Source organism: Eubalaena glacialis, chromosome 3 (assembly GCF_028564815.1).
Source record: "Eubalaena glacialis isolate mEubGla1 chromosome 3, mEubGla1.1.hap2.+ XY, whole genome shotgun sequence".
Classification (NCBI taxonomy): domain Eukaryota; kingdom Metazoa; phylum Chordata; class Mammalia; order Artiodactyla; family Balaenidae; genus Eubalaena; species Eubalaena glacialis.
The window spans coordinates 14790463-14807757 of NC_083718.1; the positions used below are offsets into that span (position 1 = coordinate 14790463).

The following is a 17295-nucleotide window of genomic DNA, read 5'->3' on the forward strand; positions in this document are numbered from 1 at the left end:
ATTTGCCAGCAGAGGATTAAAAAATTATTATGACAATGAAAGTTAAAAATATACTATCATGTAGGTCTTCATTTTGAATTTTTATGGTAAAATTATAGCAAAATAGGATTCATGCTAAGGATTTAGTACCACAAACGACTTCTGAAACATAATATACTGTCTTTGTTAGCTCGTGGAGCATCAGGTTGTCACCAAAAAAAATTAGTCAATAAAAGAAAGAAATGGATACATCAACTATACTACAGTAAAAAAAAATTAAATAAAAAAGAATTTAGAAAATCTCCAAAGATAAAAAAAGAAAGAAAGAAAGAAAGAAATGGAAAATTTTATTCGAGCCAAATTGAAAATTATAACCCAGGAACAGCCTTTCGGAAAGCTTCGAGGACTGTTCTGCCTATGAGGTCAAAGCACAGCTATACAAGTTTTTGAGACAGAGGGTTGTACATTAAATGATGTATTACTGACAGTTACACAATCCAGATCTACAAGTACAAAGTGAGCGGCCCCAAGATTAAGAAGGAAGATTATCTCCTAAAGAATTGTGACCCTTGATGAGATTAAGAAGGAACGTTACCTCCTAAGGAGGTCCGGGGAATGCAGATGCTCATTCCGCCCCAAAGGGACGAAGGAAGCCAAGAAAAGTTTTATGTTTAAATTTTTCTCCTCTTGCCATAAAATATGAATTTTACTTCACCAGGTATTATAGTATTACCATTTAAAATATATATTTTAGTAGCCATTAAGGTTTCCAGTTCCAATATATACTGTTTAAAGCAAAAATAAATAAACTTTTAAAAATTGTATTTGTGTGTGTGTAACATTAGTTGAGTACTTACTATAGTCCAGAAACGTGTGGCCCTACATTGCCTAGGGGTATTTTTTTTTTTCCTTGTTTTTATCTTTTGTTTTCTCCCCTGCTTAACAAAATCAAATTGCTTGGGAGAGTAGGGATGAGATGGAAGAGGGTAAGGTAATGAGTTTGCTGAGATAAGCGCTATAAAGTTTTAAAATCCCCAAATTTTCACCGCGTTTCCACCATAAATAGCAATGTAAACATTTAGGCATAACTTCCTCTAAGAAATTTTCCTTTCATCTCCCAAATCCACGTGGAGAAGGGAGACAATAAGGATGCTTTGGACAGCTTGCCCAGACTTGCCCTCAACCTGGGAAATCTGAGTCCCGGGGCTGGAAAATCTGAAATGTAAAAGAGAAACGTGCTGGGATTGCGGGGGTAGGAGGGAAGAAACAGGATCCCATGGGACCCGGCTTTGGTCCAGGAGCGCATTCCCCCACCCTCCCCTCCGCGCCGGCCGCTGGGCTGGGAAGCTCCTCCTCCCCGTTTCCTTCCTCCGCCTCAAGCTCGGTGGCCGTGGCGGGCGAAGGGCAGAACGCTGCGGTATTTTGTCCCACGCGGCGACCCCTCCTCCCGCTGGCGCTGCGGCCGCAGCGGCTGCGAGGGGGGCAGCGGAGAGCTGACGGCAGGCCGCGGCTGGGCGGCCTGGAGGCCACGAGAGGTGGAGGCCCGGCCGCTTTCCCGCGCCGCGGGAGCGGAGGGGAAGAGGCGGACGCCCGCCAGCCCCGCCCGGTCGCCGAGAACGTGGGGGAGGCTCCGCGCGCCGCCCGCCTCGCGGCGCCCGCAGCCCTGCTGGCCCTGCAGCCGCCGCCGCCGCCGCCGCCGCCGCCGCCGCCGCTGCCGCTGCCTCCGCCTCGGGCTCCCGCCGCTGGCTCGACGGCCCCGGCCGGGGAGGGAGGGCGGCGGGTGCCGCCGGAGCCGCCGGACATGTCGGGAGGGCACTGCGGCAGCTTCGCCGCGGCGGCGGCCGGCAGCGGCGAGATCGTGCAGCTGAACGTGGGGGGGACCAGGTGAGTCGGGGAGAAGGGGCTCGGGGTGGGGGGGATAGCGGGCGGGCGACCTCCGGGGGAGGCCGGGCCCCGGGGGGGCGGGATAGCGGGCGAGCATGGGCGTCGAGTCGGCGGGGAGCGCAGGTCCGCGGATCTCGAGGGGCAGGCGGCCTTGGGAATCACCGAGACCAGAGTTCATCTGGCCGCGCTGCCGCCTTCCTAGGATATCAGCTACGTCCCTCCCCCTTTCTAGGGGATCAGGCCGAGAGGAACATTCTATAGCCTTCCTTACCTAACCCTGGCGCGTACTTGAGGAATTTATTTTGTGGAAGCCGGGCCTTGTGGTTTGACTGTTGCAGGTGCACCTGCCTCCCTTTCTCTTTGGTCAACAAGGTAAATCGATTTGCTCGGGCGATAATGCCTCATTAAGGGCTGTTTGAAATCTCCGAGAATTTCGGTGGAGGGAGTGCCGTAGATGCGCGGTACGTTGTTATTTATTTTCAGAGCTCTGAAGGATCTGTTCAACTTGTAGGGCAGCGAGTCCAGAAACTCCAGTTTGAAGTTGGTTCTGGGAAGCTTTGGGTAGTGGTACCCTGTGGCGCTCTCCTAGTAAACAGACCGAAAGCTCTTCTCTGATCTCTCTCTGGCCTTCCACTCCCTTACTATGTCTTTTAATAAGCTTGTTGGGTGGGAAAAAATCATACTTCTGTGGATTTGCTATGGTTTATGAGTCACTCCTCTCGGAAATGGGAGTTTGCCAGCTGTTTCAAGGAAGGGGTGGTTGAGTTTTAGGCTAGGTGGGAGATAAACGATGAAGCGCCCTGGGAGGTAGTGTATTTTGCTATGCTCAACATCTAGGACTTTTTAACTAGTATTTTTAAAAATGCAGAACGGCAGCACTGTGAACCATAGTGATAAAAATGTATAGTGTTTGAATAGTTTTCTAAGTGTGCTGGAGAGTTCAGTACAGGAAACAGTATGCTTTCTCTGCTCACTCTTTTTTTCTCTCTCATCCCCCAAGCAAAACTGTTTATTAGTTTAAGAATTTACAACGTTATTGCTGCTATATACATTCTGGTTTTATGGAGGGGAAGATTGGTGTCTCCTAATGCAAGACATGGATATTTTCCTAAAATCACGTGAAAATTTTGCCGCTTTGGTAACTTACGGATGCCAAAATGGAATACCCTGCCAAGAGCTGGCCTTCAGAAGAGTAGCACTATAGTCATTTAAAAGCCCTGCCCTAGTTTCTAATTTCCTTGAAGTTGAGTAATTGCCACTGGGAGAACCACCTGTGGCATAGAATTGAACTCAGCTGTGAAGTGATCGAGTGAAACTCAAAGGAGAGTTTCTTACGAGCAGAGAAGCACATGGCATAGGTAGGGTCTAATCAAAAAAATGACCAATTTTTATCATTTATTTAACACTTCATGGATGATTCAGAAAGTAGAGAAGATGAGGTTTCATTTAGAATTGTTAATATTATTATTTACCAGAAAAACCCTAATGAAGTGAAAGAAAACCAGTGTGGCTCCATTTGTGATTAATTCTGTTATGAAAGTATGATTTGAGGCCTCAGGAGAGAAGTCTGGGACCAGCCAGTGGGAGACTAGCTCAGCAACCTTAGGCAAATTATTTTTTAGTGCTTAGTTTCCTAAAATGTGTAATGACAATAATAGTACCAACCTTCCAGGATTGATAAAAAAATTTGAAGCAATAAATGGGAAATACAAGGGTTAGTGGCATTATCTTTCAGTAGTAACTTTGCAGAATAAATAATTTTAACTAGATTGTTTCCAAGTAAATTTAGTAGGAGGCAAGTAGCATGGAGTATAAATGTGGAAATGTTTTGCTGAGGCCAGATTGCACGTGATCTTTTTCTTGGCATACTGTAGATATGAGATAAAAACATAGAAAAGGCTTTTCATATATATATATTTCAGAGAATTATGCTTGTCATATGTAATTTTAAATGTTGTAGTTTTCATGAAGTCATATTTGGAACCAGTTTTAGAGCTCTGGGATTTTCCCCCCCTATCTTCCACTTGTTTGGAGAAAAAAAAAAATTGGTGGGGATGAGAGTCTAATCCCTTTGCCCAGAAATTCCTGATTACTAAATCCACCCCGAACTGCTGATTTTAATTGAAATTGCTAACATGACTTTAGGCAGACCTGGGTAATTTTCTAAGTAACACAAAATTTGAGTTATTTGGCAAACAATTTGCTGAATAAGCAGTGAACATGAAATGTCACAAGTTAGAAGTGATCCTTATTTGGAATTAATTTGATTGCCTCCAAAACACAGTGACTCATTTTTGCAGTGGATCCTTAGATATTTCAGTTTACCATTTACTGGGTTTGCTTCTATTGATTTGACCAAGTCAGTTTCCTCTAACTGGTTGTAATCTACTTCTCATTTTTTTTTCTTAAGATTCTGGTAAGAAATATGCTTGGGAAAATTTGCCATATTTTCTTGAGTAAACTGGCTCCTTTCTCAGTCTGATTAATGGGCACAGGAGCTACTTTAAAACAGTCATGTAATGCTAGAAAATGAATGTGGAGGGAAAGTAAAGGTCTGTTGGGCTCTCTTCTGTGTGAGGACACGTGGTGATGGGGCAGCGAGTCAGAAATACATAGTGCAGTGTGATGAATCTTAAAATGAAAATATTCAGACATCAAGTGCTGGACTGGATGAGCCCTATATCAAATTCTTTGTCATGCCAGTTTACATCAGTTACTGATTGTTTTGCCTCGGTCTGTTACACGAGGCTTTGATAAAGTTCCCCTCAAATTGGTGGTAATAAGCAGACTTGATCAAATGGCAGTTAACCTCAAAACAGTGTTTACTGAGTGATTTTTGAATGAGTGAATGCAACAGTTGTGAGTAGCCCAAGATTATAAAGGAAATGTTAAATGCATTATGTGCAGTGGGATTAATATGAGCTCAGAAAGATAATATAGGATAATATATTTGGAAAAGCCATTAAAGGGAAGGTAGAACCTGGATGGTATCAAGAAAGATGGATGGGGCTTCCCTGGTGGCACAGTGGTTAAGAATCCGCCTGACAGTGCAGGGGACACGAGTTTGAGCCCTAGTTCCGGAAGATCCCACATGCTGCGAAGCAGCTAAGCCCGTGAGCCACAACTACTGAGCGTGCGCTCTGGAGCCTGCGAGCCACAACTACTGAGCACGCGCGCCTAGAGCCCGTGCTCCGCAACAAGAGAAGCCACCGAAATGAGAAGCGCAGCAACGAAGATCCAACGCAGCCAAAAATAAAATAAAAAATAAATAAATAAATTTATTTTAAAAAAAAGATGGGTGGAACTTGGATAATTGAACACGAGCTTGATGCAGCTGGGATGGCGATTCTGAAGTGGTGTAAGCATGGATTGTTTGAGGATATTAAGAAGTACTGTCTTATTAGAGGGGAAAACAGTTTGTGTTGGAGAGATGAAACGTGACCTGAAGATAGTATGTCATGTTGAGAATTTTAGACTTGGTGTGGTGGGCTAATTATTGATTCTTCAGTAGATTGGCATGCTAGAAAGTAGTGTTTTAGGAAGCTATATTATAAGTAAGCAAATTAATTATTTGATTTTGTTGAGAGCTCTTGGAATAATCTTAACTCTGAATTGAAAGTAGCAAAATTTAAAGATATTAAAAGTAATGAATATAACTGATACAGCTATAGCTATGCAGCAACTTGTAAATCATTAGCCAGCATATTAAAGCAAGTTAACTAACATGGAAATTTCAAATCATGTCCTCTCTTATAATACCAGATACTTTTTAATTGCAGGTTTAGTACCTCAAGACAGACACTTATGTGGATTCCAGATTCTTTTTTTTCCAGGTATTTCCTATAATTCTTTAGTACCGTTTTTTAAATACAGTTGATTATTTATTAAAACAATAAAAAATAAATATTTTTATGTATCGAATAAAAAAACTTAACTCTTAAAATAGAATTTTTAAATTGTTATTTTACCTTGGAGATAGGATGATTCATTTGTATTGGTCTTTGATGTTTGAAAGAATTAGAGCATTTTATTCATACTCAGATTTTAAAAACTAACTCTGTCTTAATGTTAATGACTTCTAGTTTGCTGAGTGGAAGAATTTCAACACTTCGAGATGAAACTGGTGCTGTGAGTATAACAATGTTGATGTATGTTTCTAAATTAGATCAAAAAATGCTTATAATGTTTGATCCTTATACTCTAAGAAGACAGGGAAACTACTCTTTTAATAACTACTAAATGAAAGTATATGTACTTAAAGATTTTTATTTCTTGTCATGAATAGTGTTTCTGTAATTATAGAAGAGAACTTGAAACTGGGAATACTGCATATAGCAATTTAAATAATCATGATTAGAGAGATTGTAGGATCTGAGCTTACATTGTCAAGAGAGGAAATATTTCTTTTAATCAGTAATTGAAACTTGAACAGTAAGTAGATGAATGTAAATACTAAAATGTTTCAATATTATAATGGTAAGATGTTGCAAATTAGTAAAGTTCTACAATTTTTTATTTTGGAGAATAACCTTATGAACTTGTGCAGCAATGGTGGAGTGAGGGAAGTAAAGAACTATTAAATTTCAGTTAAAAAAAATTGGTTTATAAATTTAAAAAGCAGTTGTAATATGACCAATAGCATGTAAAGTAAATGTCTAGTGCTCACAAAAGCAAATAAGACTTTCATTTGGGAGGCAACAAAGTGACCAGAGGTGTTTATTTGCTGTGATGAGATTTGCAGATGGAATAAAGCAGCACAAGCAGGTATGTCCATGTGAGATTATAAAAAGGACATCAGTAATTAGACCTCTACAAATCTGTGGTGTTTTCTTCAACTTCTGATTGATTCTAATAAAAACAAGAGCAAGAATTTATGAAGCCAGAAGAACCTCATTCATTGTATATAGTAACTGATTATAATATAAGAAGGTTTATTATTTGCTACCATTCTGCTGTGTAATTGACTTACATAAGCTTTAAAAGGTGTTCAATTTTACGGTTAGAGCTTTTGTAATTGGTTCAGAATAGTGTTGGCATACATTCCTGTAAAAAGTTATCAATGATGTATTTCATATTTTTTAAGCATTTTATTTTCCCCATATGTGTTCTGTGGTGCTGTGTTTGTTATTTAAAAAAATTTTGTTGTTGCTCTCACCCTCCCCTTTACCCCACACCCAGCCCTTGAGGAAATTGAGATAGTGGCATGTAAAAGTGTTACTGTTTTCCAGTTTGGACAGCAGTGTGCAGTTTACTTTTCTTGATTGCCTGGTGTGTATTATAAAAGTACATTTTTGTTTTAATTACTTATGAATCACAAATTATATAAATCACAATCACTGTCACCAGTAATTAGTGATCAGATGATGTAAGAAAGTATTATTCATGCATAATGTTTTCAAAGTATTTATTGAATTCTAGAATATTTCAGATAAAAATTTTCCCTTTGGTGTCCCTTTCACCAAAGATATCAGTTAAATAGAAATGAGAAAGTGGACTTATTTGATACCATTTTTCCTGCACCTTAAAATATAATCAATCTAACAACAGTTTTTCAGGTGGAGAAAAGACACCACTACTACCACATAAATGCACACGGTTATAACTACATTTAAATTTTAGAAACTGAGTGGAATTAAAATTTAGTAAGAGTGGAATCAAGGAAATATAGTATTTAAATAATTCAGTATTTGTTCCCTAAGTTAGTGTTACAGATATTAAAGTTAGAAGTTTAATTTATAATTTGAAAGTAAAATTTGTAATTCTTTATTTACAGATATTTATTGATAGAGATCCAGCAGCGTTTGCACCCATTTTAAATTTTCTTCGGACAAAAGAACTAGACTTAAGGTAAGAAATGTATCTTTTTAAAGTAAATTTTTATTCAAAGGTATGGTTTTGGGTATATTTTATGAAGAAAAGTTTTTTTCCCCACCCCAAGATTATTTTTGTTTAAAAGTTTCCTCAGAATTAAACTGTCATAGATACAGGCCACCATCATCCCTTCCTCTGGATTACTCTAATAGCTTCCTTACCAATTTCCCTGTCTTCATTCTTACATCCCTTCAATTCATTTTTCACACTGTAGCCAAAATTAACTTCTGAAAATATAAATCTAATCTGGTTATTCCTCTGCTTAAAACTCTTACGTGTTACTGGATTAATGGCTAAGGATTTTGGACTTCCTGTTGTTTCTTAAGGCTCTCTCTAATCTAGCTCCTGCTTGATTTCTGTTGCTCCAACACTTTCAACCCTTTCTGCTCTCAGCTTGATTCTGATCACTTCAGTGATCTCTGCTGTGTCCGCCTGATACAGGTGTTCAGAGTTTCCTGCACTGCCACTACCCCAGTAGTCTATCTTCCGTTAGACTTTAAATTCTAAAAGGACAAGTTGTTTACTGTATACCTGTAGGATCGAGCATTGTGCTTGACGCATAGCGATACATTTTTTTTTGGTGGGTAAAATGAATGACCATTTAAACTATTTCCTTAACTTTGCCATAGTCTACAGTCTACAATGGAAGCTACAATCTAATTTGTATTTTATTGTTCTTGTATTTCATATATTCCTAATGAACTTTCACTTAAGGACCTATTAATACTTTTTTAGATACAGCTTTTAGAATTCTAATTGTTTCTTTAAGCTGCTTCTTTATAATATTATATAATTTTTGGCTTATATTCACTAGAATATGCGCTCCTTGAAAGCAAAGATTTTTTTGTTTGGTTTGTTCCCTGCTGTATTCCCAGTGTTGTTAAAACGGCATGTATAGTAGCTGCTCAGTAGATATTTATTGAATGAATAAAAGAGTTCGTTGGGGCTTTTTGTTTGTCTGTTTCCTGGGCTGGGGTGGAAGTGGGAAGTATATTACTAACTACTTACTTCTGGGGTAAAATTATTTCTAGCATTTGATTAAAGCCTAAATTTATTTCTAGTCAGTGTCCTTGTGACTAATCCACGGCTAAATCACCCATGAAAGGCAGAAATATAATAGTTTAAGTATTCGTATTCACTGCTTTTCTTTCAACTTGCTTCTTTATTTCATTTAGGGAAGCCTAGCAAACTTAAGTTCTCTGAGTAGTACCTTCTAAAAGAAGGGGGAAGGAATTGAAAAAAGAATACTATGTTCTACTTCTGTTTTTTGCATAAAATTCTTGTATTGCCCTTATCACCCTGTATTATCATTATCATATTTGTCTGTCTTCCCCAGACAAATAATTAGCCAGTGCTACTGTACTGTTAACACAAGTAGTTTTGAAATAGAATAAGAAAGTTTTAACTGTTCTTAATAAACTAGTTACAATCAATTTCACAAATAAAAACAATTTAATATCGCAATTACATGTGTTCATTAGGCCTATGGAATTTTTTTTGTCTGTTGTTTTTTAAGACTTCTTTTTTTAATAGCAGTTTTAGGATTACAACAAAATTGAGAGGGAGGTACAGAGATTTCCCATGTGCCCCCTGCCTTCATTATCAACCTCCTCCACTGTTAACATCATTTACCAGAATGATACTTTTTTTTTTTTTTTATACAATTGATGTGAACCTACATTGACATCATAATCACCCAAAGTCCATAGTTTACCTTTGGTTCACTTGGTGTTATACATTTTATGAGTTAGCACAAATGTATAATGACATGTGTGCGTCTTTATAATACTGTACAAAGTATTATTTCCATAATTTAGCCTTTTCCAGAATGTCATAGTTGGAATCACACAGTATGTAGCCTTTTCTTTTTTTTTTTTTTTTTTAATTTATTTATTTTATTTATTTTTGGCTGCATTGGGTCTTCGTTGCTGCGCACAGGCTTTCTCTAATTGCGGCGAGCGGGGGCCACTCTTCGCTGCGGTGAGCGGGCTTCTCACTGTGGTGGCTTCTCTTGTTGCGGAGCACAGGCTCCAGGCATGCAGGCTTCAGTAGTTGTGGCTCACGGGCTCTAGAGCGCAGGCTCAGTACCTGTGGTGCACAGGCTCAGTTGCTCCGTGGCATGTGGGACCCTCCCAGACCAGGCCTCGAATCCGTGTCCCCTGCATTGGCAGGCAGACTCCTAACCCCTGCGCCACCAGGGAAGACCTGTAGCCTTTTCTGATTGGCTTCTTTCACTTAATATTATGCAGTTAAGTTTCCTCTATGTCTATTCATGTTATTTCTTTTTAATGCTGATAATATTTCATTATCTGAATATACCAGTTTATTTTTCCACTCACCTACTAAAGAGGACATTTTGGTTGCTTCCAAGTTTTGGCTGTTAGGAGTAAAGCTGCTATAAACCATCCATGTGCAGGTTTTCGTGTGGTCGTAAGTTTTCAACTCCTTTGGGTAAATACCAAGGAGTGCAGTTGCTGGATCGTATGGTAAGAGTTTTATAGGAACCTCAGACTGTCTTTCAGAGTGGCTGTAGCATTTTGCTTTCCCACCAGCAATGTATGACAGTTCTTATTGCTTCACATCCTTGCCAGCATTTGGTGTTAGGATTCTGGATTTTGGCCATGTTAATTAATGTGTAGTAGTAACTCATTGTTTTAATTTGCATTTGCTTAATGACATATGATGTGGAACATCTTTTTGTAGGCTTATTTGCTACCTCTGTATCTTCCTTGGTTAAGGTCTTTGGCCCATTTTTTAATTGAATTTGTTTCCTTATTGTTGAGTTTTAAGAGTTCTTTGTATATTTTGGATAACAGTCCCTTATCAAATTTGTCTTTGGCAAATATTTTCTCTCATTCTGTGGCTTGTCTTATTTCCTTGACATTGTCTTTCGTAGAGCAGAAGTTTTTAATTTTAATGAAATCTAGCTTATCCTCATTCCTCTCATGGATTATGTCTTTTGGTTGTATCTAAAAAGGTATCACCATACCCACTGTCATTGAGGTTTTCTCCTAAATGTTATCTTCTTTGAATTTTTTAGTTTTGCATTTTACCTTTAGGTCTGTGATCCATTTTGAGTTAATTTTTGTGAAGAGTGTAAGGTCTGTGTCTAGACTAATTTCTCTCTCTTTTTTTTCTGCATGCAGAAGTCCAGTTGTTTCAGCACTATTTGTTACTCCATTGTTTTGCCTTTGCTTCTTTGTCATAGATCAGTTGACTATGTGAATGGGATCTATTTCTGGGCTTTCTGTTCTATTCCATTGATCTGTTGTTGATTCTTTTCACCAGTACTACGCTATCTTGATTTTTCTAGCTTTATAATAAAGCTTGAAGTTGGGTAGTGGTAGTGCTCCAACTTTGTTCTTCTCCTTCAATATTGTGTTGGCTATTATGGATCTTTTGCCTTTCCATGTAAACTTTATAATCAGTTTGTTGATATCCATAAAATAACTTGCTAGACTTTTGATTAGGATTACATTGAATCTGATCAAATTGGGAAGAACTAATGTCTTAACAATACTACGTCTTCCAATCCATGAACTAGGAATATCTCTCCATTTTTTCCAGTTCTTTGATTTCAGTCATCAGAGTTTTGTAGTTTTCTTCATATAGATTTTGTATATATTTTGTTAGATTTATACCTAAGTATTTCTTTTTGGGGGGTATTAATGTAAATGGTATTGTGTTTTTAATTTCAAGTTTCTCTTGTTCACTGTTGGTATATTGAAAAGCAGTCGACTTTTGTACATTAACCTTGTATTCTGCAACCTTGCTATAATTGCTTATTAGTTCCAGGAGTTTTTTGTCCATTCCTTTGGATTTTCTATATAGACAATCATGTCATCTGTGATCATCAGTTTTATATGTTTCTTCCCAATCTGTATGCCTTTTCTTTTCTTTTCTTGACTTGTGTAAATAAGGATTTCCAGTATGAAGTTGAAAAGGAGTGGTGAGAGGGACTATCCTTGTCTTGTAACCAGATGTTAGTGGGAAGTTTCAAATTTCTTACCATTAAATATGATGTTAGCTATAGGATTTTTTTTAAATAGTCTTATCAAGTTGAGAAAGTTCCCCTCTATTCCTAGTTTACTGAGAGTTTTTATTATGAATGGGTGTTGGATTTTGTCACATGCTTTTTTTGCACCTATTGATATGATCATGTGAGTCTGTTGATGTGATAGATTACATTAATTGATTTTAGAATATTGAACCAGCCTTGCATACCTGAGATAAAACCCGCTTGGTTGTAGTGTATATTTCTTTTTAGACATTGTTGGATTCGGTTTGCCAATATTTTGTTGAGAATTTTTGCATCTGTGTTCATGAGAGATACTGGTCTGTAGTTTTCTTGTAATGTCTTTGTCTGGTTTTGGTATTAAGGTAGTGAGGGCCGTATAAAATGAGTTAGGAAGTGTTCTCTCTGCTTCTTTCTCTGAAAGAGAGTGTAGAGAATTGGTATAATTTCTTCCTTCAGTGTTTGGTGGCATTCACCAGTGAATCCTGGGCATGGTACTTTCTGTTTTGGAAGGTTATTATTGATTCAGTTTCTTTAATACATGTAGACCGATTGAGATAGTGTTTCTTGTGTGAGTTCTGGCAGATTGTGTCTTTCAAGGAATTGTCCATTTCACCTAGGTTATCAAGTTTGTAGGCATAGAGTTGTTCATAGTATTCCTTTATTCTTTTAATTGTCATGGAATTTGTAGTGGTGTCCCCTCTCTTTTCTGCCCAGGCAATATTTTTAAAGTAAGGACAGATTATAACTGAAACTTAAAATGAATCATTTTAAACTCTTAAGCTTCTATTTTTTTTTTTACTTCTTATTTTCATATTACTTTATTGTAACATCTTTATCTGGGTAACATAGCCCCTTCTTAAGGCTGATCTTTGTTTTCCTCTGCCTTCTGTTTTGCTTTTGTTTTTGGTTTCTGTTGAGAAGAGTCATTTATCTGAATTTATTTGTTCAATAAATATGGATTGCATAACTTACTTACAAGCACTGTGGTAGGCACTGCATGAGGCATACAAACATGGATCAGAGGAGAACATGCTTGCAGGGAGCTTTTAGGATAATTGGGGAGGTTAAAATATGTATAGAAATTATGGTTAAAAGCAATTAATACCATAGGAATGATTTCCACTCTTGTTTGCCTTATTAGATACTTACTGATAATTACTTGTATTAACCCTATAAAGCCCTAATCTCTCATTTAGTCATCCATTTCATCCATATATAAATGGTTTTTTAGTAAGAAAACGTTCTTGGTGGTGTGCAGTTTTTTTCTCTATACTTCTTCAAATAATTAAGGATCTTAGGAAAAAAGTAAGTTTTAAAGCCCTATGACTTTGTTGATTAAGAACATTAAGAACCTAGTACTTTTTCTTTCTGCTTCAGATGATAATCCGAGTTGCCAGTGTTAGAGGATTTACATCATTCATTGGTTTCTTTGTAGGGGAGTGAGTATTAATGTTCTCAGGCATGAAGCAGAATTTTATGGAATCACTCCATTAGGTATGTATTCTAGTATTTTATATTTATGATTTGACCCTTTGAGCACTAAACTTGCCCAAATGAAATGTGTTTTATATCAGGTCCTAATTTTTGATGGACTAGTCAGTGCTTGCTTTTTGTGGATTTTCATAGTAAAAAGGAGTTGTCAGCTGATTTAACGTAAACATTTTCCTTTTCTTTCCTTATCCTCTTTAACTAGAGAAAATAAAAATGGAGTACTATTTTTGTGTTTGCATGTACTCTTGACAAGTTTGCTTTGAAATGTTTTTAGTAAGAAGGCTTCTCTTGTGTGAAGAACTGGAGCGTTCATCTTGTGGCAGTGTCCTTTTTCATGGTTACTTGCCTCCACCAGGTACTTCTGCTTTATTTATTTAGTTTTTTTTTTTAAGTCTTTTTATCATTAAGTACAGATGTGTGAGTAGGAAAATCTGTTTCTTGATTATTGAGTTTCCTTTGTAAATCTACTAGAAAAAGTGAGAACTTTAATATTAACAGAAGTTAAGTCATACTGTATATTAGGGTAGGGATTTGCCAAACTTTTTCTGTAAAGGGCCAGATGGGTTTGTGAGCTAAAAGATCTCTGTGGCAACTCTTCAGCTCTGCCATAAACGCTACAGAAATGGATGGGTGAGACTGTGTCTAATAACAGCTTCATTTACGTAAACAGCCATCAGGCTGGACTTGGCCATGGCCAGATTTGCTGACTCCTGTGTTTGAGAACTGGTTGTTGATCTCCTTTGTGGAACCCCAGGAGCTTTTCAGAGATTTAGCAGTGTACAGGGCAGAGGAGTATGAGGTGCATGTCATCTCTGCCCCTCTTCAGTGAGTTAGAAGAGTTCGGTCTTTACCTGTGTTGTAGCAGGCTTTTGAACAAGATTTCATTTTGAAAAAGGCTCTTCTGCCAAATAAGAGATGTTTGAAAGTATTGGGCAATTCAGCTCTAGAGCGGTTTAAATTAGTAAATAGTACCTAACACATAGTAACTGTTCCATAAATGTGAAGAGTAGTGACAGAATGAATGAGTTAGTGATTGATTGATTTGGTAACCTAGAGCTAGGTAAACACAGAGTATAATATGATAAATCTTAGTCTTACTTTTTATATATATAACATGATAAGTATCAGAAATCTGTTGAATGAATTTTATTTTTTAAAAATTTCATCTTCTTTTCTATGGTAGCTAATTATTTGCAGTAAATTGGTGTATTGGAAGATAAATTTTGGCTATAATGAAATTCACATTTGTTTGTTTCTTAGCCATAATGTGAAATTTTAAATTTTTGGTAGGTGAACTTAGAAGTAAACTTATCTTTTTCTTTCATTTTATAGGTATTCCTAGTCGTAAAATAAACAACACTACTAGATCCTCTGCTGATTCTAGAAATGGACTAAATTTTACAGAAGGTGAAGCTCGAGGAAATGGTACACAGCCTGTTCTCTCTGGAACTGGAGAAGAGACTGTTAGGCTAGGTAAGCAAAGAGTACATAAATTAAAAAAGTACGTATGTTTTTAGTTCTAGATGATATTGAGTAATTATTTTTAAAGATGTGATTTTTGCTTTATCTCTTTTTAATCTAGCTCTACCATTTATATCTTGAAGAATCTCACTTAACATAATTTTTATTTAAAAAGTTCATGATCTTCTGTTAGCTGTAAATCTTTAGAACAGAGATTGGCAGACTTTTTCTGGAAAGGGCCAGACAGTGAACATGTTGGGCTTCATGAGCCGAAGGGTCTCTGTTGGAACTGCTCAACTTTCATTGTGGCACGAAAGCAGCGATGACGATGTATGAACAGATGTGAATGGCTGTGTTCCAACAAAGATTTCTTTAACAAAAGAGGTAGAGGACTGGAATTGGCCTGTTAGTCATAGTTTTGCCAACCCCTTCTTTAGAACGTAAAAGACTTCTTTTGCTAATATCAACAGGATTTCCTGTGGATCCACGAAAGGTACTAATAGTAGCTGGCCATCACAACTGGATTGTAGCTGCGTATGCCCATTTTGCTGTGTGTTACAGGTATTGTATAATTAATAATGGTTTGCTTTTTATTTTGGGGGGTATTTTTTAATATTGTGATTTTATTTTTATAGATTTAAGAGCTATTTATTTTAGTCATCAAATTTTTTTCCTTCACATTTTGCCCACTTCTGTATCTCCTGATTAGATTTAGTTTGCTTTTATTCTCACAACTAATTTGGTAAATATTACTGATAGCCTCAGTATGTCTTAAATATTGCATATACAGTATGAACTGTGATATAACTGAGATATCTTGAAGTTACATCTTCTTGCTTAGTATATCCAGCTTCTGAATCATTTAACTATTGTATTAAATGATGAGGCAGGATTGTTAATGTGAGCCCTGTGTTTTTTGTCTATAATGATTGAGTCTTTTGTACTCTATAGTAGGGGAGAATAGGACCTTACATTGGTCATGACTGCCATACGGTTGGGAGTGAGGTAGTGAGGCAGGACAGTTGTAGGCAGAAGTGATGTAGTTTAACATCTATAATGTGTGAGCTTTACACAGAGGTAGTTCGGTTTTACTAATTCTTGCATTCTCAGAAACTAACAGGGAACAAGGAAAAGTGTACACCAGTGATTTCTCTTTTTTAATTGGAGAAAAGGTAGGATTATTAGTTCAAAATCACTGTATGCAATGAGAAATGTTGATGACAGGGAATGGTGTAGAAGAACAAAAATGGTTGGGATATACTAGCTTAGACTATGATCCTATTGAATTTAATTGCCAAAATATCAAAAAACAGATAAATATTTTGTCACTATTGAATTTAGTTAAGAAAAAGTAGCCACAATAGATTAAAAATATTTAAAATGTCTTCTAAAGTTTACAGATATATTTAAAGGATCCCAGATGTATTAAATAAAAGAAAAAAACCCCTCAGTTTATGAGAGATATGCCATATGTGTTAAAAGAAAAAAAAAAGACCTCTTATATCAGTAATCTGCACTTTATATTTTCATTGCAGTAGAGATTCGGTGCACACTTTTCATTTTGAGAGCATTCTGTTGATATGTATTTTTAATATTATTTATTGAGTAGTATGAAAAATGTTTTTTGGATGATTTCTTTCAGGGATGATTTCATATGAAGCAAGACTGATTTGAAAAAGGGAATTTTTTTTTCTTAATAGTGTTGTTTTGAACTTACCAGCTTATGAATCTAAATTGAGAAATGGTTTTAGATTTTGCTTTGTTTGTTTAAATATTATATACATTTTTTTGATAGGGGATTCCAAAGGAGTTGTATAACGATTATACCAAGTTATCCAGGTGTAACAGCATAATTTATGTTACTGCACAGCAGTGCTAAAGATTGTGACTTGCCAGACAAGGACACATGGTATTGCACAAAATTTCACTCATTGAGTGACTAATACAAGAAAGATGATGCTGTTACATTTTGCATTCTTTGTTTTTGCTTTTGACCATGACTTTGCTTTCACTGAGTGTCGATGATTTCAGAGCAATATGCCCATGCAAAGTGACAAAGGGAAAGAATTAAGGACATATTAGTTTTTCTCATGTACAGTTAAATCATTCAACACAATGCCAATAAAAAGATTTCAGAAGAAAGGAAAATATTCAAATTATTTTAAGAGAGTAATCATTTTAATAAATTGTTTTTCCACAGCTTTTTATATCAATAAATTTAAAACCTTAAAAAAGGAAAGAGTAGCACAGTGAAATATTTTTCACCTATATTCATTAATTTTCTACCTTGTTAGGTTTTACTTCTATATTTCTTTTTTCTTGCTCAGTTTACAACCTGTTACTTGTATTAATGGAGAGTATTTGTGTAGATTGTTTCCCTTTTAGAGCTTATATTACACTTTAGATCTTTAATTCACATGGAATTTACTTTTTGTATTTGGTGTTAGATTTAGGAATCTGTTTTATTTTCTTCCAAGTGGGTGGCTAATTATGTTCTGATTATTACATAAATCATCCTTTCTCATTGAATATGAAAGGCCCCTTTATCTTGCTTTATATTTATTTTTATATACTTGGATCTAATTTTAGAC

At 36.7% G+C, this 17295-nt stretch overlaps 1 protein-coding gene across 2 annotated transcripts in view; it reads left to right on the forward strand.

Annotated features, from left to right (window-relative positions):
* The first annotated feature begins 1717 nt into the window (after positions 1 to 1717).
* The window catches only part of KCTD3 (potassium channel tetramerization domain containing 3), a 62887-nt gene continuing 47309 nt past the window's right edge, over positions 1718 to 17295 (forward strand). For both annotated transcript variants that reach the window (XM_061185301.1, XM_061185302.1), the window contains exons 1-8: positions 1718 to 1863; positions 5643 to 5696; positions 5946 to 5991; positions 7637 to 7710; positions 13188 to 13246; positions 13518 to 13598; positions 14576 to 14716; positions 15175 to 15265. In XM_061185301.1, coding sequence (XP_061041284.1) covers positions 1781 to 1863; positions 5643 to 5696; positions 5946 to 5991; positions 7637 to 7710; positions 13188 to 13246; positions 13518 to 13598; positions 14576 to 14716; positions 15175 to 15265 — 629 coding nt within the window. In that variant the 5' untranslated portion in view covers positions 1718 to 1780. The remainder of the gene's footprint in view (positions 1864 to 5642; positions 5697 to 5945; positions 5992 to 7636; positions 7711 to 13187; positions 13247 to 13517; positions 13599 to 14575; positions 14717 to 15174; positions 15266 to 17295) is intronic.